Source organism: Anabrus simplex, chromosome 2, assembly GCF_040414725.1.
Source record: "Anabrus simplex isolate iqAnaSimp1 chromosome 2, ASM4041472v1, whole genome shotgun sequence".
NCBI lineage: Eukaryota > Metazoa > Arthropoda > Insecta > Orthoptera > Tettigoniidae > Anabrus > Anabrus simplex.
Window position 1 is genome coordinate 615,308,100 of NC_090266.1, and position 23,260 is coordinate 615,331,359.

At 39.8% G+C, this 23,260-nt stretch overlaps 1 protein-coding gene across 1 annotated transcript in view; it reads right to left on the reverse strand.

Annotated features, from left to right (window-relative positions):
* Window positions 1-23,260, reverse strand: part of Synj (synaptojanin) — a 427,286-nt gene that overhangs the window by 240,199 nt on the left and 163,827 nt on the right. The window contains exons 7-8 of the mRNA XM_068226016.1: window positions 16,734-16,903; window positions 8,875-8,956 (exon numbers count right to left, since the gene is read on the reverse strand). Coding sequence (XP_068082117.1) covers window positions 8,875-8,956; window positions 16,734-16,903 — 252 coding nt within the window. The remainder of the gene's footprint in view (window positions 1-8,874; window positions 8,957-16,733; window positions 16,904-23,260) is intronic.

Sequence of the window (23,260 nt, forward strand, 5' to 3'; positions counted from 1 at the left end):
TTTAGTCGAAGAAGAAGAATGCCACATTAGCATCTCAACCAACTACAAACATAACAAAATCACGACATGAGTTCACACACTTGAGAAACGACTTATACTTTTTTTTTTTTTTTGCTAGCGGCTTTACGTCGCACCGACACAGATAGGTCTTATGGCAACGATGGGATAGGAAAGGCCTACGAGTTGGAAGGAAGCGGCCGTGGCCTTAATTAACGTACAGCCCCAGCATTTGCCTGGTGTGAAAATGGGAAACCACGGAAAACCATTTTCAGGGCTGCCGATAGTGGGATTCGAACCTACTATCTCCCGGATGCAAGCTCACAGCCGCGCGCCTCTACGCGCACGGCCAACTCGCCCGGTCGACTTATACTAACAACAACTCAATTCCCAAGACTATCTCTATATACCTTGCCTGGTCATGCTTCTAGAAAAGTGCGACAGCATGCTTTCTCATATCCTCTTGAGTCTACAATAACCTATGTACAAATGGATAGAATATTCTATAAAACTCGGGTGACAAAGGTGTGTTGTTCTTGACTATTACCCTGTGTTGCACAACATTCCAATGGAGTTATACATCATATTTACAGGTAATAATAAATTATACATTATTAATTACATATTCTTACATTAAATAAAATCGTATTAATATACATACAGCAGACGTATCGTAACATAACCCGATATGTTTTGTTACACAAGACAGATCCTACAACATACAAATAATAAATGATACGACTACGATTTGTACCAAATAAAGTCCGTACTTACAACCTGTCGTACATAACTACATAGATAATAATAATAATAATAATAATAATAATAATAATAAACACCTACTAATCAAGCTTGATATTTTCACTATTTACTCATGGGTTTAGAGAATTATTTCCAAGTTATACTAGTCCATCACACACTTTCATCATACTCTCATTGAGAACTGGCTATCTCAACAACGGGAGATAAAGTTAGCGAGAGACCGATTTTTGACTTGTCTGGAACGGGAGATAATTTTGCTATATCTTTAGTTATGCTACATTTCTATAATACGGAAGAATACAAGTGTATTCTCTCCAAGAGCGCAACCCAAGGTGGTTTTGATATTGAAATTAGGGCTAATTACCACTTTATTTAATGAGTATTATAGGAAGTGTTAAGGTCAGGAAAGTCGTCGTCCAATTAGTGGGCAATGCACAAATCTGAAATAGGATTGGTACTTATAAGAGATGACAACGGCAGTACGAGAGGATCATAAAACAACAGCTCCTACATCAAATGTGTCCAGATACCAGAATCTACAAATTGTGAGCTAATAGCATAAATTACTGCAAGTCTCTGCATAACAGTTTTACTAAATTTTATTTCATTCAATTTTTCCTTTTTGTTTCCGTAAGTTCAGTTTTCGTAAATATGCCGTCATGTTTATCATCCTAATATATCGTTATTTTAATTGGTACTTTCATAAATTCTTATTAATGATCCTTAGTTTTCTTAATGGTTAGTGCTCCAGGAGTATCTAGAGTCTCATTACTTCTTATTACTATTATTATTATTATTATTATTAATAATTATCAACTATCGTCTTCAAGCCATAAGTTCGAAGGCTAGCGCCCAAGGGATATTGTTTATTGAGAGGGAAATGAGCTAGTATTTATTTATATTAAGGTGACCCGGCATGCCACAAGTAGCCAGACAGAGGGGCTGTCAATATCAGACTTTCAGTATGCTCCAGGTAATTTTAAAATCCTACAAGAGGAATACACAGTTGTGTATGTTTTATAGCTTTTGAAAAGGCATGTGACAGAGTACAGAGGCAAAAGATACTGGTGGACTATAGGATTCAGGGGAAATTACTAGAAGCAATGTCCAGCTCCATGGCTAAATGGTTACCATGCTGGCCTTTGGTCACAGGGGTCCCGGGTTCGATTCCCGGCAGGGTCAGGAATTTTAACCATCCTTGGTTAATTTCCCTGGCACGGGGGCTGGGTGTATGTGTTGTCTTCATCATCATTTCATCCTCATCACGACACGCAGGTCGCCTACGGACGTCAAATGAAAAGACCTGCACCTGGCGAGCTGAACCCGTCCTGGGATCTCCCGGCACTAAAAGCGATACGCCATTTCATTAGAAGCAATCAATGGCATTTATGCTGAAAATTGGGCTGTAGTGAGAATTGATGGTAGAATGATTTCTTGGTTCAGCTACTTACAGTGATTAGACACGGCTGTAATCTTTCACCTTTGTTCATAGTTTACATGGATTATTTACTGAAAGGTATACAGTGGCAGGGAAGATTTCAGTTATGTGGTGAGCTTGCATTTCGCAGATAGTGGGTTTGAATGACAGGAAGCATGAACAACATATGGCAAATATGTTAATATGGGAAGGGACCTGATTCAGAAAGTGATGGAACCAACTAGAGGGAAGAATATTTTGGATGTGGTGCTGATAAAACCAGATGAGCTCTATAGGGAAACCGAAGTAATAGATGGTATTAGTGATCATGAAGCTGTTTTTGTTGTAGTTAAAAATAAATGTAAAAGAAAGGAAGGTATTAAAATTAGGACTATTAGGCAGTACCATATGGCAGATAAAACAGGCATGAGAGAGTTTTTAGAAAGTAAATATGATCGCTGGAAAATGGTAAATATAAATGTAAACAGACTCTGGGATGGGTTTAAAGCAATTGTTGAAGAATGTGAAAATAGGTTTGTACCTTTAAAAGTGGTAAGGAATGGTAAAGATCCACCTTATTATAATAGAGAAATAAAGAGACTAAGAAGGAGGTGCAGACTGGAACGAAAGAGAGTTAGAAATGGGTATGGAAGTAAGGAGAAATTGAAGGAACTTACTAGGAAACTGAATATAGCAAAGAAGTCAGCTAAGGATAACATGATGGCAAGCATAATTGGTGGTCATACAAATTTTAGTGGAAAATGGAAGGGTATGTATAGGTACTTTAAGGCAGAAACAGGTTCAAAGAAGGACATTCCAGGAATCATTAATCAACAAGGGGAGTGTGCATGCGAGGATCTTCAAAAGGCAGAAGTATTCAGTCAGCATTATGTAAAGATTGTTGGTTACAAGAATAATGTCCAGATAGGGGATGTAATACTAAAGAAGTATTAAAATTTACCTATGATAACAATGACATTTACAGTAAGATACAAAAGTTGAAAACTAGAAAAGCAGCTGGAATTGATAAGATTTCTAGGGATATACTAAAGGCAACGGGTTGAGATATAGTACCATACCTGAAATACTTATTTGATTATTGTTTGGTTGAAGGAGCTATACCAAATGAATGGAGAGTTGCTATAGTAAGCCCTATGTATAAAGGAAAAGGTGATAGACATAAAGCTGAAAATTACAGGCCAGTCAGTTTGACATGCATTGCATGTAAGCTTTGGGAAAGCATTCTTTCTGATTATATTAGACATGTTTGTGAAATTAGTAACTGGTTTGACAGAAGGCAGTTTGGGTTTAGGAAAGGTTATTCCACTGAAGCTCAGCTTGTAGGATTTCAGCAAGATAAAGCAGATATCCTGGATTCAGGAGGCCAAATGGACTGTATTGCGATTGACCTATCTAAGGCATTTGATAGGGTAGATCATGGAAGACTACTGGCAAAAATGAGTGCTATTGGACTAGAAAGAAGAGTGACCGAGTGGGTGGCTATATTTCTAGAAAATAGAACTCAGAGAATTAGAGTAGGCAAAGCTTTATCCGACCCTGTAATAATTAAGAGGGGAATTCCTCAAGGCAGTATTATTGGACCTTTATGTTTTCTTATATATATCAATGATATGTGTAAAGAATTGGAATCAGAGACAAGGCTGTTTGCAGATGATATTATTTTGTACAGAGTAATAAATAAGTTACAAGAGTGTGAGCGGCTGCAGGGTGACCTCGATAGTGTTGTGAGATGGACGGTGGGCAATGGTATGATGATAAACAGGGTTAAAAGTCAGGTTGTGAGTTTCACATATAGGAAAAGTCCTCTCAGTTTTAATTACTGCATTGATGGGGTGAAAGTTCCTTTTGGGGATCATTGTAAGTACCTAGGTGTTAATACAAGAAAAGACCTTCATTGGGGTAATCACATAAATATGATTGTTAATAAAGGGTACAGATCTCTGCACATGGTTATGAGGGTATTTAGGGGTTGTAGTAAGGATGTAAAGGAGAGGGCGTATAAGTCTCTGGTAAGACCCCAACTAGAGTATGGTTCCAGTGTATGGGACCCTCACCAGGATTACTTGATTCAAGAACTGGAAAAATCCAAAGAAAAGCAGCTCGATTTGTTCTGGGTGATTTCCAACAAAAGAGTAGTGTTACAAAAATGTTGCAAAGTTTGGGCTGGGAAGACTCGGGAGAAAGGAGACGAGCTGTTTGAGTAAGTGGTATGTTCCGAGCTGTAAGTGAAGAGATGGGGTGGGAGGACATCAGTAGAGGAATAAGTTTGAGTGGTGTCTTTAAAAGTAGGAAAGATCACAATATGAAGATAAAGTTGGAATTCAAGAGGACAAATTGGGGCAAATATTCGTTTTTAGGAAGGGGAGTTAGGGATTGAAATAACTTACCAAGGGAAAGGTTCAATAATTTTCCAATTTCTTTGCGATCATTTAAGAAAAGGCTAGAAAAACAACAGATAGGGAATCTGCCACCTGGGCGACTGTCCTAAATGCACATCAGCAGCGATTGTTTCCCCGTGGTTTCCCCATTTTCACACCAGGCATAAACAAAAAAAAGTTATAGTAGATTTAAGATACTTCTCTGTACTAGAGCATATGTTGAACTATCGAGAGATCTTCACAACAAGAGGAAGGATATATTAAGCACACACGTAATGACGACCAGCGAGTGGATGAACTCCAGTCTTGTACCGCTCCAACTTGTCCGTCAAATACTTCCTACTTGCACTTGTCGTACAAGTATTTTATTTGTTTTACTGTCCGCGTTTTCACATTCAAGTGTCTATTAAATTCGTTTGCTAATTCATTCCATGCCTTTTCTTTTTCTTTAGGGAGATTTCATCTGTCTTTTTGCATTCTATTACACTCCAATATTTGGAAAGTAAACTGGCATTTCTCTCTTTCTCCAGCAAAGTTAAATTACTGCCCCAAACACGTTTCTTCCAGTCACCTTCCACAATAATATTTCTTGTCCTATCACCAAGAAAGTCAGATTTCAAATGGAACCTCTTATTCCACGCAAACAAGAGCAAAACCAAAAGGTGATAAATGAATAACATTGTTCCCAGCACCGTTCAGAAGAGCAAAATAATGTTGATGCTACACACTGTTGACTTCATTGTTTATGGCAAGGTCTTCTAATGCCACGCATATTAATGAGCCTGTTAAGGTGTTCTGTGAAATGCACTTTCCATTAAGCATACATTAACATTTTAATATTGCATTAACTAACGCAATGCTAGTGGATATTTAATAAGAGGTTGATGAGACTGGCCTATAGTCTGTTATGGGTCTGATGCCCCTATCATCCCATGTCTAGCAGTGGACAGCCTTATACTTGAAGAATGGATTTGTAACTGCTAATAGCATACTGGTACAGAAGTCCAGTAAACGCTTCCCATTCCTATTAGCTTCCGCATCTTCCCCACACTTACCCATCATCATCTTTCAGTTCTATTTCCAACTCTTGCATTGAAATTGCCCATTAGCACTATCCTATCCTTGCTGTTGACCCTGACTACTATGTCACTCAGAGCTTCATAAAACTTGTCATAGTCAATTCTTCCAAAAGCTAAATCTACCCATATCATTTGATCATTTATATGCCTAACAGAAAATATGTTGTGTGCAATAGTGTTCCCAATGAACAGTCCTACTCCACACTCTGCCTTTCCATTTTTAACACCTGTTAAGAATACCTTCTCTCTTCCTCATTATCCCCCTTTACCTGAATATCATTAACTTCTAACACATCCAGATGCATCTTCTTTGCTGGCTCAGCCAGTTCTAAGTTCTTCCTTCAATAAGCCCCATTAATATTGACAGCTCCCCATTGAATTCCATTTCATTTGCGAAGTGTTTTGCAGGGACTCTCTTGCCTGTCAAATGGAAGTGGGACTACATTACTCCCATAGGTCCAAGGCTTGCTTAAAATATTATGAGATTGATAAATTCTGTGAAGCAGGATGTTCCCCTACTTGCACATAGTCCCAGTGAGGATCTCACCTCTAATGGGTTAGGAAACAACAGTGGATTTATTGTCCTTCCACATTGGGGCAGATTAATAAAATGGTACTGTCCTTTAGAAATCAATCAATCAATCAATCAATCAATCAATCAATCAATCAATCAATCAATCAATCAATCAATCAATCAATCAATCACTTTCACACTTACCAGGTAGGCTACACAGTACTACTGGTCCAAATATCCCAATCCTTTATGAGAGGTTCCAACAACAACCGTAGCAATTTCTTTACCTAGGGATTTTCCAAGATGACAGCACTATTCTGGTATCAGCTTACTACCGCCCGTCCTTGTCCTTGCCAATAAGCAAAGTCGTGCTTGGAGTATGCAACAACATCCCCTCACCGAACTTGCCTTGCCCCAACCCACTCTAGTTACAGCGAACATACAGTAGTTTGCTACTGCTGCCTGAACATAGACTTTTTACAACTTAATTTTAAATTTAAAGATAGACCAAAATATTTAGGAGATAATTTGATTAGAATAGCCTAATCTACGACCTGTTGAACAGACTTTATTTCAATTGCACCCTGTATATACAATGGCAGAAAATGAAATCCCAACACCACGAAGACATTAGTTTTAGGCTAAGCAATTGACTAGGTAACAATTGCTTAAGTTTCCAGGTTACAGGTTCAAGAATGCGCGAGAAGACAGGTGACATGGTAGATTAATAACTGCTACAGGCACCATGATTTTGCATGCCAAATATGCATTGTGTCGTACAGGTGCCAATGTCATTTTGTGGAATGGAGTTCCACGCCTGTTGTACTTGGTCAGTCAAATCAGCAAAGGTTAATGCCGGTATTGGATGACCCTGGATTTGTCATCCCATATGTGCTCAATGGACGTAAGTTCTGGTGATCTCACAGGCCACAGCTACTGGTCAACACTCTGTAGAACAAATTGGGTGACAGTAGCAGTATATGGATAAGCGTTATCCTGGTGGAAATTGCCCCCTTGAATACTGCGAATGAATGGCATCACAACCAGTTTAATCACCAGTCGACATATAAATCCGCTATCAAGGTTGTTGGGATAACGAGTGTGCTCCTGCTGTCAAGGGACATCACTCCCCAGACCATTAAATCCCAGTGTAGGTCCAGTGTGTCAACTCCGCAGACAGCTTGGTTTCAAGCGCTCACCTGGCCTCCTCATCAACGTACGGCCATCACTGGCACCAAGACAGAAGCGGTTCCATCTGAGAACACAACAATCTCTACCTCACCCTAAAATGAGCTCTAACTTGACACCACCTAAGTTGCAGATGGCAGTGATTCGGAGTTAGTGGCATGAACGCTTCAGGACGTCTGGCTCAAGTTGCCCCTGAAGTAACCAACTTGTCACGGTTCACTATGTCACTCTGTTGGCAATTAAAGCTTTAATGGCTACTGCAGATGCAACACAATAACCACAGCTATGCGGAGAATACAATGGTCTTCCCCCTCCATAGTGTCCCATGCGTGGGTGGACTCTGGTCTTCTCGAAACGGTGCCTTTTTGTGACCATTGTTGCAAACACCGATGTACTGTGGATACATCCCTGCCAAGTATTTCTGCAATATACTGGAAAGAACATCCATCTTCTTCTAGCTCTATTACACGGCCTTGTTCATACCCTAAGTTGTTGATACTGCCTTCTTCATCTTCTTAAAAGCACATTAGACTCACACTTACCTGTGATTTATTCAGGTAAAATTTTCCACCTATTCAATACAGTAAACTTTTTGCAATGCATTTATTACATTACATTATCAAGTTCCGTATTAGTTTCGACCCTACTCGGGGTCATCATCACCCATAAATATTCAATTATGCAATTTAGTCAAAATATCCTAAAACAGTACATTTTAGTTAAAATAAGCAATATTACATTACCCAGCTTAAAAGTTAATGGTGAAGATATACAAAGATAATAAAACAAATATAAACTAATATGTCGTCGTAAAATGGCTACATCTGGAACCAAGTATATCTGTGTATCTCCCATGTAAGTTCTAAAAGTATAGTTTTTTCCATAGCACTGAATAAGAAGAGCACAATTGTGATGAAAGTTCATAAAATAAATGCTGCAAACTATGCTTTATCAAATGTATTTCCAAGTACTAATTGTCTAAAAGTGAGTCTTTATGGTAGATTCTGTTGATATTGGCCTATGTTTTTGCACTGCTGATTTATACACTTTCAAAATGTTGGCATATATATGTCATTAGAGTAAAATTTGACACTTTGGAACTGAGTTTTTCATTAGAGTTCTAATAATAAATGGCCTTGAAGTGAGGAGAATAATTCATGCGCTTAATGTAAACGGATAAAACCATATCATTACCTCACGTCAACACGAGATGATGACTAACACTCGTGAAGTGAACAGCAGGTATTTAAAGCAAACTTGCTTTGCGAGGTCATGGTGACGCTACTAACGCCACTCTTCGTTGATTAGTGTGCAAATCTGCATAGACGTCATCATTCAGATGTGCAAACACGCCTCTTGAATTTTGTTTATCTAGCACAACTCCTTCTTGGTGTTGGAACTTCATTTTATGCCAGTATATTCAGTCTGGATAAACCAGATACCTGGATTAACATGATACAGATAAACAGGGTTCTACTATATAATAGTTTTAAAATACATTCTAATAAAAGATCATACCTCTAAACCAAAGAAGGTCTGAACACAATTTGTTCGATCAAGACAGTCCAAACAGTTTGTCCGGACAGTTCCTCGTTGCTCACTGTAAAAAGAATATGCCCGACTTAATGCATGTACACAAATTAGGAGGTATTTCATTACAACTATAATTAAAAAACTACTGAAATACTATCTGAGGAACAGAATTTGAGAAACCCTTATAAATGGCAATGAAGTCTGTAAGTAATTTTCAATGAAGAAATACCGTAACGCAAGAAAACATAAAATTAAACAATTTTTATGAAAACACCATGCATAAGATATGTTTTGGCTTGGATGTTTAGGAAAAGTCGTCCCATTTTCTGTTATCTCTATTTCCTTGCCTGACTGGATTTTGGTGCAAATCAGGTGACTGTCACAATTAAGTGATTTTTATTTGTTATATAACTGCATATTGTGGCTATTTTTTGTCATAAGTTCATATTTTGAGCTATTTTCATAGAAATGTTGTATTTTGGCGGTTTGACGACAGCTGTAGTTGTGCAAAATCATATTCAACTTACCGAATGCGAACTAGTGTTCACAAAACTGCTTCTCAGTATCACATCTGCACTCAATACAAGTGGAATACCTCTTGTATATAATGAAGGTCACAGACCTCGCTGCACCTTTTACCCCACCAGCTGTACTCAGCAACCCGGTCTCCCAGGTAGAAGACAGAAATAATCCTGAAAAACCCATCCTAGCAGTGAGCTAATTATTTCTGGCAATTGCTCACTTGTCTTTGTTCAAATATTAGAACCTCAACCTCCTTTCATTTACACAACCGTCAGTTTACAGTGAATCGTATCCCAGTACACATTCCAGTATGCCTAAGGAAAAATCTTCTACCAGTGTTAATTTACAAAGCTTTGTTAGAGAATTTGGAGAAGAATATTTCTGTACAGATGGTTTAGTTCTATTTTGCAAGTTGTGTGAAGTGAAAGTCATGGCTGAAAAAAGTTTTAATGTGCAACAACATACTAGCACAGAAGTCCAGCAAACGCTTCCCATTCCCATTAGCTTCCATATCTTCCCCACATTTACCAATCACCCTTTCGTATTCTTCAGTTCTATTTCCAACTCTCGCATTGAAATCGCCCATTAGCACTATCCTATCCTTGCTGTTGACCCTGACTACAACGTCATACAATGCTTCATTGGACTTCAGATGTAGTGGCATCCTTCTGTCGCAGAGTATGCCTGTGACTTCCCTCCATCTCATCCATACTGCATTTATCCTACTTCACACTTGATCACGTATCCCACCATCAGTCTGTAGGTGAGATACTTGAAGCTTACAGTCTTCATTAAGGTCTCTTCACGAACTTTAATTGAGCCGTTGCTTGGGATGACTTCCAGGGATTCAGTCTTCTTTTTGTTCAGCCTAAGACCGTATTGTGAGATGCGGTTGTTCTAATCTTCAACCTGACGCTGCAATCCACTTCTGGTGGTATCAGCAAGTGCGACATCATCTGCGTATAAGAGTTGAAGGGACACTCCTCTGCAGGTCCCGTGTAATTGTGTTCATGATGAGAACAAAGAGCAATGGAGACAATACAGAGCCTTGATGTACACCGACTTTAACTGGGAGCTCTCCGAGATGCCGACAGCACAATGTAGATGACTTGTGGTGTTCATGTAAAGCATCTTGATCCAATTGATAAGCATTTCTGGTACACCATGGTCACGCAGTACTTACCAGATCACACGATGTGGAATACAGTCGAAAGTCTTTTCAAGATCAAGGAAGGCAATATGCAGTGGTGGTTGTTTCTTTCGGTGCTTTTCAATGAGCATTCTGGAAGCGAAGATGGCATTGTTTGTTCCAGCACCCTTGACAAAGCTGCACCGGTTGGTACTAAGGCTGACGATGTCACCCAGTTGTTGATCGAGGATTCTCTCAGAAATCTTCATTGTGTGTGAAAGGAGGCAAATTGGATGGTAATTTGCACATTCTGCTGGGTCACTGTTTGATTAAAGAAAGGCACAGTGATGCATTATCAGCAAACAAGTATTCAGTTCAAAACAAGTTTTCGGACACTAAGGTCCATTATCAGTGATTAAAACTTGTTTAAAACATCCTAACGATTTAAAGATTAAATGAGGCCACAGCACTAGTTGCAAACAGAGGATTGTGGTGATGTTTAGTAAATTCACAGAGGCTTGCAGACTGAATGCTGAATGGCATAACAGTCTATAATGATTATGTATGTATGTATGTATGTATGTATGTATGTATATATGTATGTATGTATGTAAAACATCCTGATCCACATAGGTGTGTTATCAAAATAAAATGGAGCCCAGATGAAATAAGCTATAAAAATAAAGAAGAAACGAATGACCGAGTGTGTGAACCTAAACGCTAGATCTTAAAATGTTTTATGATATAACATACCATTAGAAGGGCTGGCTGGACATGCTGTCGAAATTGTGAGGCAGGTACCAAACAAATGTTCAGCTTCGATCGCAGAGTGTGCTAGTGGCACATGACATTGTGTCATCTCAATGTTGTAAAGAGTATGTTGCTAGTAATGGTTTCATTTAAAATCTTGTCAGGGGAAAAGTCCAGAACAAAAATTCTAGTAATAATAATTCAATAATGTTCTAGTAATAATTTTTTTAAATTAACTAATATAAACTTGTATATTTGATCATTTGTTCCTTATCTTACGTTGTAGATAATGTGCGAGTGTGTTCTAATGCCCACGCACTTGGGTAAGAGTCCATTGCCTGTGATGATGAGCAGGATCTTCATTTATTTGTGTGCATTATCTTTAGTCAAGAGGTTACTTACTCCTTGCCTCAGAGGCAATGATCATTAAGCCTGTGTACAGGTTGGGCCAAACTTAATTTGGCAATTTTTGTTTAGACATAATTTTTATTGATCAGTGTTAACAATTGCAATGGCCAACAAAATTGGAATCACAAGCACATACATCATGATTTTCAAGATGGTGATTGACCTGAGCACCATCTAAGTCAACAAAGTCTTGCAGATGCAAAGCAACATTTTCACATGCCTTCTACAAATATTCACCAGAACATTATTGAACTCCTGAACAATAATCTCGCACAGATGCTGCATACTGTCAATAGCATTAGCGTCTTGTCTTTGAGGTAACCCGAAAGGAAAAAGTCTAGTGGGGATATGTCTAGTGATCAGGCTGGCCACTCTACAGACCATTAATAGCCAAGATGGCGTCCGGGAGTAGTCGTGTGTCGGTATCGCTCCGTGTCTTTTGTCTATTAGTAGGGTTCAAATGTAGTATCACGTCCGTTCGAGTCTGTCTCCGGGATGAGAATGTGCTAGACTTCGACGTGAAATATGCAAACCGTTGGGAAAACGCTTTTGTGAATGGTTCGGAGCTTCGTATTTCGGCCCACGTGCTGGCTTTAAATGGAACTATGTATTTGGTGACGTCACAGACGAAAACAGAAAACAACAGATGAACTCTAGCCCAAAGACATCTGGTTCAGCGATTTGTGTGCTTCTATTGGCTTTGTCAGGCGACATACATCTAAACCCAGGACCCCAGCATGACAGCGGTATGAATTTCTTCTACCAAAATGTAGGGAGCATGTGTAATTCTTTGACGGACTTTAACCTCGCTTTCAGTGACGCCAGCAAAGACTGTATTTGTATAGTTGAAAGTTGGTTAAATGATTCTGTTGGTGATAATGAACTGTTGTCTACTGATTACTGTGTGTTTCGTCAAGACAGACATCAGGTCCATAGTAGCAAACTGAGAGGGGGAGGGATTATGGTTGCTGTGAAATCTGCTCTAAGGCCAGTTTCACGGCCAGAGCTGGCGGGAGACTGGGAGTGTCTCGTGGTCAAGGCCACCCCAACATCAGGGAGGTCTGTGTTTATAGTGTGCTGCTACCTGCCACCGGACGAAGTGACTGCTAGGATGAGTAATCTTCGAGCAACACTGGCCAATGTTACAGCTGTTTTAAACCCGCAGGACATTCTTGTAGTTGGCGGAGACTTTAACATCAGAAATTTGGCTTGGAATCCTGGTCCCGTTATAAAACGAAGATGTGCGGATGTCTTCTTACTTCTTGAAATCGTCAGTGAATTCGGACGCAAGCAAATGTGTCACTTCCCAACAAGAAACGAGAACTTCCTGGACCTTGTTCTAATATCGGATCAATACTGTGGACACTTGGACTGCTTTGAGACGGAAAAGGTACTTCTGACCATCGAGCTGTAGAATTCACTCTATCTTTACCGCGTGTTATGCGCCCCGTACCGCAGAGGAAGTTAATGTTCGCATGGACTAAGGCCGATTTTCCTCAAATGAGAAATCTCCTTTCGTTATGTCCCTGGAATTTAATCGAGGACTCCCCCTCCATTGACGAGGTGTTAACCCTTTTCTACGACTTCCTTCGCGCTGTAATAAAAGACACTGTACCGTCCCGGATAGTTAGCACGCGGAAGTACCCATGCTGGTACGACTCTGAGGTAATAGATAAATTAAAAGAAAAGGAGAGGGCAAGAAGGAAGTTTAAAAAAACGGGCCATAATAGTGATTATGTGCAATTTTCGACCATACGCGGTGAATTTAAGCGTCTTCAGCTCATAAAATACAGAAACTATATAACCTCGATGGAATCAAAATTAGCTGCCAACCCGAAGTGTTTCTGGAATTTTGTAAACAACAAACGGAGGTCATCTCGCCTGCCATCTACTATGCTTCAGGACGGGGAAGAATTACAGGACAAGAGGAGCATCTTGGACAGTTTTGCTGATACCTTTGAAAAGTATCACTCACCTGCCGCACAGTGTAATCTATCCGCTTCGTCCGTGTGTGATATAGGCCTAACTTCAATAGTGACCTCTCCAGCAGAGGTATCTTCAATTCTTGCTTCTTTGGATACCTCCAAATCATGTGGTCCAGATGACGTACCCGCAGTAGTATTGAAAGAATGTGCGTCTGAGCTAGGTAGGCCACTTAGCATCATAATAAATATGTCATTCTCGTCAGGGTATTTTCCGTGTGAGTGGAAGAAAGGTTATGTCATACCAGTGTTCAAGAAAGGAGACAAAATGGTGTTTGATAACTATAGGCCTGTTGTGTTATTGTCCCTAATTTCAAAGGTGGCAGAGAAGATCATGTATAAGAGATTGTACAGTTCAGTTTCACAGTATATTAATATAGCGCAGCACGGTTTTGTACAGAAACGCTCTACTGTGTCCAATATGGCGGTGTATATCAATTTCATTTCTGAATCTCTGGATAGGAGGCAACAAGTGGATGTTGTTTATACGGACTTCTCCAAAGCCTTTGATTCAGTTCAACATGATGCTCTACTCACCAAATTGTCAGCACATGGGATAGGAGGAAGTGCTTTGGAGTGGATTAGAAGCTATCTCACTAATAGAGTTTGCGTAGTAAAAGCTGATGGTATTATGTCAAAGCCGTACCACCCTACTTCAGGTGTCCCCCAAGGCTCTTTACTTGGCCCTCTTTTCTTTGTCATATTCATAAATGATATAACATCAGTTATACAACACAGAAATTGCCTTCTCTATGCTGACGATCTAAAGATCTTTAAGGTAATCAATAGTGAGTTGGACTGTAAGTTGTTACAGTCTGACTTAAACCTACTAAGTAACTGGTATGAAAAGTGGCTGCTTGATTTGAATACTTCAAAATGCAACGCAATTACATTTTCACGCAAGTTGGAACCAGTAAATTACCCTTACCATTTATGCAATAACCAAATAGCTCGCGTGAATGAAATAAATGATCTTGGTGTGACAGTTTCAAACTGCTACGGTCTTTCCGTCGAGAAACATTTAGACAAGATTTCTAGAAAAGGGTTTAAATTACTTGGCTTTCTGAAAAGAAATTGTGCCAAAGTTGTTTCTCCTAGAACTCTAAAAACTCTGTTTTGCACTCTAATCAGGCCATCGTTAGAATACTGTTGCGAGGTGTGGCTGCCTTCTCAGCAGTATTTAATACAAAACTTGGAAAGAGTCCAAATAAGGTTCATGAAATGGATCAGCTACAAGGGTTTGGGTATTACTCTCTCTTCATCTGATTAAGAGTCTTTTTGTGAGACTATGAGCATGAGGACATTGCACTCATGCTGCAGATGTGCCAATGCCCTCTTTCTTTATAAGTGTCTGAGGAACAGAGTGGATTGCTCAACATTACTGGAGCTGATTCCATTAAATGTTCCTCGTCGCAATACTAGGCAAAGGTATATTTTTCATCTGCCTAAAGTGAGAACTGTGGCTCGGGCTAACTCATGGCTTGTGAGGGCACTAACATCACTGAATGAGGTGGGTGAATCAGTGGACCTTTTTCACTCACCCCCGTCTAAAATCAGATATGCTCTAATGACTTCACGAATGTAAGGCCCTATATGTAAGATATGTAAATATGTAAATGTTACTAGATGTAGTTTAATAATGTCAATTATTTAAGGAGATTGAGTTTTATTTATTCATTTAATTTATTTAAGGTTTTGTAAATATGCATATAAATGGTCTCTAGATTTAGTTTGAATTTGGTTTTTATTTTAGGAAATTAGTGTTATTTACTTAAGGTGTATTTGCTGTATATTATCTGTTATTGAATCATCTTTAATTAGGAAATAACCTATTGATGATAAATAAATAAATCTATCTATCTATAATCCAGCTTTGAGGAAAAGCTTCATGCAAGTATACCCAAACGATGTTGGCAAAGTGTAGAGGAATATCATCTTGTTGCCACCACACTTCAAAGTTCTGTCTTCTATGAAGCTCTGCGATGAGACATTCCCTCAGCAACTTTAGTTAGGTTTCCTCTGCGACGCCACCTTCAAGGAAGAACGGGCCAATCAGTCCTTCGCTGCTTCACACTATCACTCCTGGGGACTGGAAATAATATTCAATGGCGGCATTGGTGCTCTCTGGTCGCTGAAACATGCAGTTGTGTCAGTTGACTGATCCTGATAAGTAAAATTTGGCTTCATCAGTCCAGTCAATATTCCACGTAAGGTCAGTGATCTCCTGAAAGTTGGTACCATCAACTTGGCAAACTCAAGTCGCCTGTCGAAGCTGTCCTCGTTAAGAACATTAATAAGCCATGGATGGTATAGAGTCAGGTTAACGTCACTCCCTAAAAATGTCCAGTAGCGGTTTGACTTTGATTTCTGAAGAGATGCCAGTTCCACAGTAACACGTATGCTTGCGAGTCAGCAGTTCAGATGGTTCTCGGATGACAAGGCTGCCTGGGACTCAAATGACTGGCAGATCCATCAGACTGTGTTTATTTGGGCAACTGTGTCACTGTGGGCTGCTGGCGGTCCAAACTCTTCAAGCATCAGCCCCACACAGAACGTATGTTTGTGTGTGCGTCCAGTGTTATGACTGATTATTAATATTTCAGACCAGTTTGGTACAATTCTTCTTTGCAGTGCTAACTGAAGATTCTTTTATAAAGTCTTTTTTTTTCCTTTTTTGCTACGGGCTTTACATTGCACCGACACAGATACGTCTTATGGCGAAGACGGGATAGGAAAGACCTAGGAGTTGGAAGGAAGCGGCCGTGGCCTTAATTAAGGTATAGCCCCAGCATTTGCCTGGTGTGAAAATGGGAAACCACAGAAAACCATCTTCAGGGCTGCCGACAGTGGGATTCAAACCCACGATCTCCCGGATGCAAGCTCACAGCCGTGCGCCTCTATATAGTCTAGTCATATTTCTCTGGTACATAAGAAGTGAAAGTTTCCTCAGTTATTCACAGAAATATCTGTGTATATCACCAAGATATTTGATAAGCTTATGAACGAAGATTCAAAAACTACCTTCACAAGGTCACAATGAATATCATACATACCTTAGCACTTCATCACCTTTAGCGTAGAAAACCGAGAATGATTTTAAATATTTTTCTACTTTTCCTTTCAGTTTACTAAGATTCTTAGTATTTCCTCCACGACACTCTTGATGATAATCAAAGACAATGTGAGGGACGTCCTTTGCATAACAGGATGATTTGTGGTGAGCCTATCAATAAAATGAACAGAAATAGCATCATAATTTTTTAATTTGTATGTAATCAATTGTCAATTGTGTAACAAAATTATACAGAAAACTATAAACAAAGTACAGTAAAGAAATATCTGAAAAATCAATCACTAGTGAAACAGGACCTTCAAATCACTGGTTTAATAAGTTAGCTTCAAGTCATATATAGAGAGACAGGAGCATGAATAAGAACACACAATGGAATAAACACAGTGATGGGTCAGCATCAGAAGGGGGAGCAATATAAAAAGGTTCCTGGCACTGTGTTCCTATTCATGTTTGTTTCTTTCTATATGACTCTTGGTTTGTCTCTTGTTTACAGAGAGAGTTGCTGTGCAATTCGATTGTGTAACTGTTACCTTACCTTAGGGAGACAATGGGTTCAAACCCCACTATCGACCGCCGTCAAGATGGTTTGTTTTTTTTTTTTTTTTTTTTTTTTTTACAATTCATTTTAAGTTACACCAACACAAATAGGTCTTATGACTACGATGACATAGGGAAAAGCTAGGAGTGGGAAGGAAGCGACCATAGCCTTAATTAAGATACAGCCGGCCGCAGCATTTGCCTGGTGTGAAAATTGTAAACCATGGAAAATCATCTTCAGGGCTGCCAACAGCGAGGTCTGAACCCACTATCTGCCAAATGGAAGCTCAGAGCTATGTGACCCAAATTGCACAGCCACTTGCTAGGTGTTTCCCATTTTCTCACCATCTCTTACACCGACCCATTGGGTTCCTTTTCTTCTATTGTGAAGTGAAAAATCTGTCAAGATGGCTCCTCAGAAATTGATGAAGCTGGGAAGGAATAACAAGCTTGTTGAAGGCTGAGACAAAATGGATGTAGAAGAATTGGGGTTGATGAGAAGAGCCTATCTATTTGAAGATGGCAGTGTAAGATGATGTAGAGATTATCCTTATTATCCTTGTCCTGTTGTGTTTTCACATTACTCCATGTCTCCTTTTCTATTGCTCCCCCCTTCAAATACTGACCTGTCATTGTGTTTATCCTCCTGTGTGTTCCTATTCCTTTACCTATATATGACAATTTGTCACTTGTTTCCTCCTTTTCATTAGTGATTGGTTTCAGTATCTCACTGGGCATGGCGTATCTGATAACACTACATATATTTTACATGGAGAGTCACAACATATGACATACAACATAATTTATTACAATATTAATTTATGAGACAAACAAACACACACATGACACACATGGCCATTTTGTTTCATACTACTCTACTTCAATGGTCTGGCTTAATATACCAATTTTGAAATAAGGGTCTCCACGAGGTATTTCTGTCACAACTATCTTGATTGTTCTACTCCAAAGCCAAGATAAATATCAATCGTACTATCAGAAATGTACAATCACTCAAAGAAAAAAAAAAGGGCATCTTGGACATATTCTGAGTCCTGGCCCTCCTTGTGCTCAGGCGGCTAGGACTATACAATCCACCGGTGGTCCATAACCCGTTAGAGGAGAGATCGTCACTTGGACTATGTGCAAGTAAGGTAGCATCCTGCTTCATGAATTTACCGAGCTCAGAACATTTTAAGTAAGCCTCGGACCTATGGGAGTATCGAAGTCCCACTCCCATTTGACAGGCGAGGGACTCCTTGGAAACAACTTGGCGAACGAAATGGAATTCAATGGGGAGCTATGAATATTAATGGGGCTAATGGAAGAAAGAAAGTAGAACTGGCTGAATCAGCAAAGAGGATGCATTGGGTGTGCTAGGAGTAAGTGATATTCGGGCAAGGGGAGATAATGAGGAAGAGATAGGAGATTATAAAGTGTACTTGACGGGTGTTAGAAAGGGAAGGGCAGAGTCTGGGGTAGGGCTCTTTATCAGGAATACCATTGCATGCAACATAGTTTCTGTTAGGCACGTAAATGAGCGAATGATGTGGGTAGATTTGTCAGTTGGAGGAATTAGGACTAGAATTGTGTCCGTGTATTCACCATGTGAGGGTGCAGATGAGGATGAAGTTGACAAGTTTTATGAAGCATTGAGTGACATCGTGGTCAGGGTCAACAGCAAGGATACAATAGTGCTAATGGGCGATTTCAATGCGAGAGTTGGGAATAGAACTGAAGGATACGAAAGGATGATTGGTAAATGTGGGGAAGATATGGAAGCTAATGGGAATGGGAAGCGTTTGATCGACTTCTGTGCTAGTATGGGTTTAGATGTTACGAATACATTCTTCAAGCATAAGGCTATTCACCGCTACACGTGGGAGGCTAGGGGTACCAGATCCATAATATATTATATCTTAACAGACTTCGAATTCAGGAAATCTGTTAGGAATGTACGAGTTTTTCGTGGATTTTTCGATGATACAGACCACTATCTGATCTGTAGTGAACTAAGTATCTCTAGGCCTAGGGTAGAGAAAGTGAAATCTGTCTGCAAACGAATAAGGGTAGAAAATCTCCAGGATGAGGAAATTAGACAGAAGTACATGGATATGATTAGTGAGAAGTTTCGAACAGTAGACAGTAAGCAGGTTCAGGATATAGAAAATGAATGGGTGGCATACAGGGATGCTGTAGTAGAAACAGCAAGGGAATGCCTAGGAACAACTGTGTGTAAAGATGGGAAAAGGCGAACATCTTGGTGGAATGATGAAGTGAGAGCAGCCTGTAAACGTAAAAAGAAGGCTTATCAGAAATGGCTCCAAACAAGGGCCGACGTAGACAGGGATTGGTACGTAGATGAAAGAAACAGAGCGAAACAAATAGTTGTTGAATCCAAAAAGAAGTCATGGGAAGATTTTGGTAATAACCTGGAAAGGCTAGGTCAAGCAGCAGGGAAACCTTTCTGGACAGTAATAAAGAATCTTAGGAAGGGAGGGAAAAAGGAAATGAACAGTGTTTTGAGTAATTCAGGTGAACTCATAATAGATCCCAGGGAATCACTGGAGAGGTGGAGGGAATATTTTGAACATCTTCTCAATGTAAAAGGAAATCATCCTGGTGGTGTTGCGAACAGCCAAGCTCATGGGGAGGAGGAAAACGATGTTAGTGAAATTATGCTTGAGGAAGTGGAAAGGATAGTAAATAAACTCAATTGTCATAAGGCAGCAGGAATAGATGAAATTAGACCTGAAATGGTAAAGTATAGTGGGAAGGCAGGGATGAAATGGCTTCATAGAGTAGTAAAATTAGCGTGGAGTGTTGGTAAGGTACCTTCAGATTGGACAAAAGCAGTAATAGCACCTATCTATAAGTAAGGGAACAGGAAGGATTGCAACAACTATCGAGGTATCTCATTGATTTGTATTCCAGGCAAAGTATTCACTGGCATCTTGGAAGGGAGGGTGCGATCAGTCGTTGAGAGGAAGTTCGATGAAACACAGTGTGGTTTCAGACCACAGAGAGGCTGTCAGGATCAGATTTTCAGTATGCGCCAGGTAATTGAAAAATGCTACGAGAGGAATAGGCAGTTGTGTTTATGTTTCGTAGATCTAGAGAAAGCATATGACAGGGTACCGAGGGAAGAGATGTTCGCCATACTGGGGGACTATGGAATTAAAGGTAGATTATTAAAAGCAATCAAAGGCATTTATGTTGACAATTGGGCTTCAGTGAGAATTGATGGTAGAATGAGTTCTTGGTTCAGGGTACTTACAGGGGTTAGTCAAGGCTGTAATCTTTCACCTTTGCTGTTCGTAGTTTACATGGATCATCTGTTGAAAGGTAGAAAATGGCAGGGAGGGATTCAGTTAGGTGGAAATGTAGTAAGCAGTCTGGTCTATGCTGACGACTTGGTCTTAATGGCAGACTGTGCCGAAAGCCTGCAGTCTAATATCTTGGAACTTGAAAATAGGTGCAATGAGTATGGTATGAAAATTAGCCTCTCGAAGACTAAATTGATGTCAGTAGGTAAGAAATTCAACAGAATTGAATGTCAGATTGATGATACAAAGCTAGAACAGGTCGATAATTTCAAGTATTTAGGTTGTGTGTTCTCCCAGGATGATAATATAGTAAGTGAGATTGAATCAAGGTGTCATAAAGCTAATGCAGTGAGCTCCCAGTTGTGATCAACAGTATTCTGTAAGAAGGAAGTCAGCTCCCGGACGAAACTATCTTTACATCGGTCTGTTTTCAGACCAACTTTGCTTTACAGGAGCGAAAGCTGGATGGACTCAGGATATCTTATTCATAAGTTAGATGTAACAGACATGAAAGTAGCAAGAATGATTGCTGGTACAAACAGGTGGGAACAATGGCAGGAGGGTACTCGGAATTAGGAGATAAAGGCTAATTTAGGAATGAACTCGATGGATGAAGCTGTATGCATAAACCGGCTTCGGTGGTGGGGTGATGTGAGGCGAATGGAGGAGGATAGGTTACCTAGGAGAATAATGGACTCTGCTATGGAGGGTAAGAGAAGTAGAGGTAGACCAAGACGACGATGGTTAGACTTGGTTTCTAATGATTTAAAGATAAGAGGTATAGAACTAAATGAGGTCACAACACTAGTTGCAAATCGAGGATTGTGGCGACGTTTAGTAAATTCACAAAAGCTTGCAGACTGAACACTGAAAGGCGTAACAGTCCATAATGATAATGTATGTATGTATGTATGTATGTATGTATGTATGTGAACATTCTTGATAACTGTTTTGCTGAAATTCCAAGAGCAGGTTTACATATGAACTTTAAAAGCAGTGTCAGGTATTATACATATATATAATAATGTTACTCTACTCATTCCTTCGAGTTCCCAGACTTCATTTCAGTCTCTACAAATAAAAATGAATAGGAATGTCAGGAAAGAAGTGCTCAGGGAGCCGTGTATTAGCTGCGTGGATAGAGACGATGCACTGAAATGACAGTATGGCAATTGAGAGCCGTCATGGATTCAATCCTCCTAGCGAGCTGTTTTTGTTTTTATATCATACCGATTCCTCATTATTAGGAGGGATGTGGATGTTACCATAAAAGGATAGAATCATATTTATTACAAGTATTATTCCCTGGTGTTTTGTCCTTGCACTCAAAGACCAAACAGAAAGAAAATTAAAATGTGCCTCGACTTATCATCAGTCTATACAAAGAAAACAAATCAGGAACAAGCAAACAAAAATCAGTACTAGGTTTGCCAACCCTCATGTTGTATGACCACTCGAAGTCGACTGGGAGGATCTGGAAGAATCCATCTTTAAACTTCCCAAACATCGAGCACCACTGTCCACAGCTCTTCCTTGTAGCTCGGACAATGGCGTTGTTCCTGCAGAGCCCTCTTCATTAACCCACAGACACTGTCCTGGTGGTGTTGCGAACAACCAAGCTTATGGGGAGGAGGAAAATGATGTTGGTGAAATTACGCTTGAGGAAGTGGAAACGATGGTAAACAAACTCCATTGTCATAAAGCAGCAGGAATAGATGAAATTAGACCTGAAAGGTGAAGTATAGGGGGAAGGCAGGTATAAAATGGCTTCATAGAATAATGAGATTAGCATGGAGTGTTGGTAATGTACCTTCAGATTGGACAAAAGCAATAATTGCACCTATCTATAAGCAAGGGAACAGGAAGGATTGAAACAACTATCGAGGTATCTCACTGATTAGTGTATCAGGCAAAGTATTCACTGGCATCTTGGAAGGAGGGTGCAATCAGTGGTTGAGAGGGAGTTGGATGAAAACCAGTGTGCTTTCAGACCATAGAGGGGCTGTCAGGATCCCATTTTCAGTATGCGCCAGGTAACTGAAAAATGTTACAAGAGGAATAGACAGTTGTGTTTGTTTCGTAGATCTAGAGAAAGCATATGACAGGGTACCGAGGGAAAAGATGTTTGCCATACTAGGGGACTATGGAATTAAGGGTAGATCATTAAAATCAATCCCTCCAACTGCCAAATCTACCCACATCATTCGCTCATTTACGTGCCTAACAGAAACTATGTTGCGTGCAATAGTATTCCTGATAAACAGTCCTAGTACATCCAGATTCATCCTCTTTGCTGACTCAGCCAGTTCTACTTTCTTTATTCCATAAGCCCGATTAACACATTGACTCCCATAGGCGGCTTAAGGCGGATAACATTTCACCAGTGTATTCTCCCATATCCGCCTTAAGGCAGATAAGAACTTGCGCAAAAATTTTAAATTAAAAACCGCACTATGGATCGTAGTTCCTTCATTCTTTCATAGATGGTAGTTAGATGAATGTTCTGACCTTTGTTAACATATGTCAAAACAGTAATTTCCGCCTAGAATCACCCAGCAAAAAATTTTTCTTTCCTGGCACATTCCAAGCCCATGCTCTTGCCTCCAGTGTTGTTGTGTTAGTGCCACTAGCAAGACAGAGTATGGCG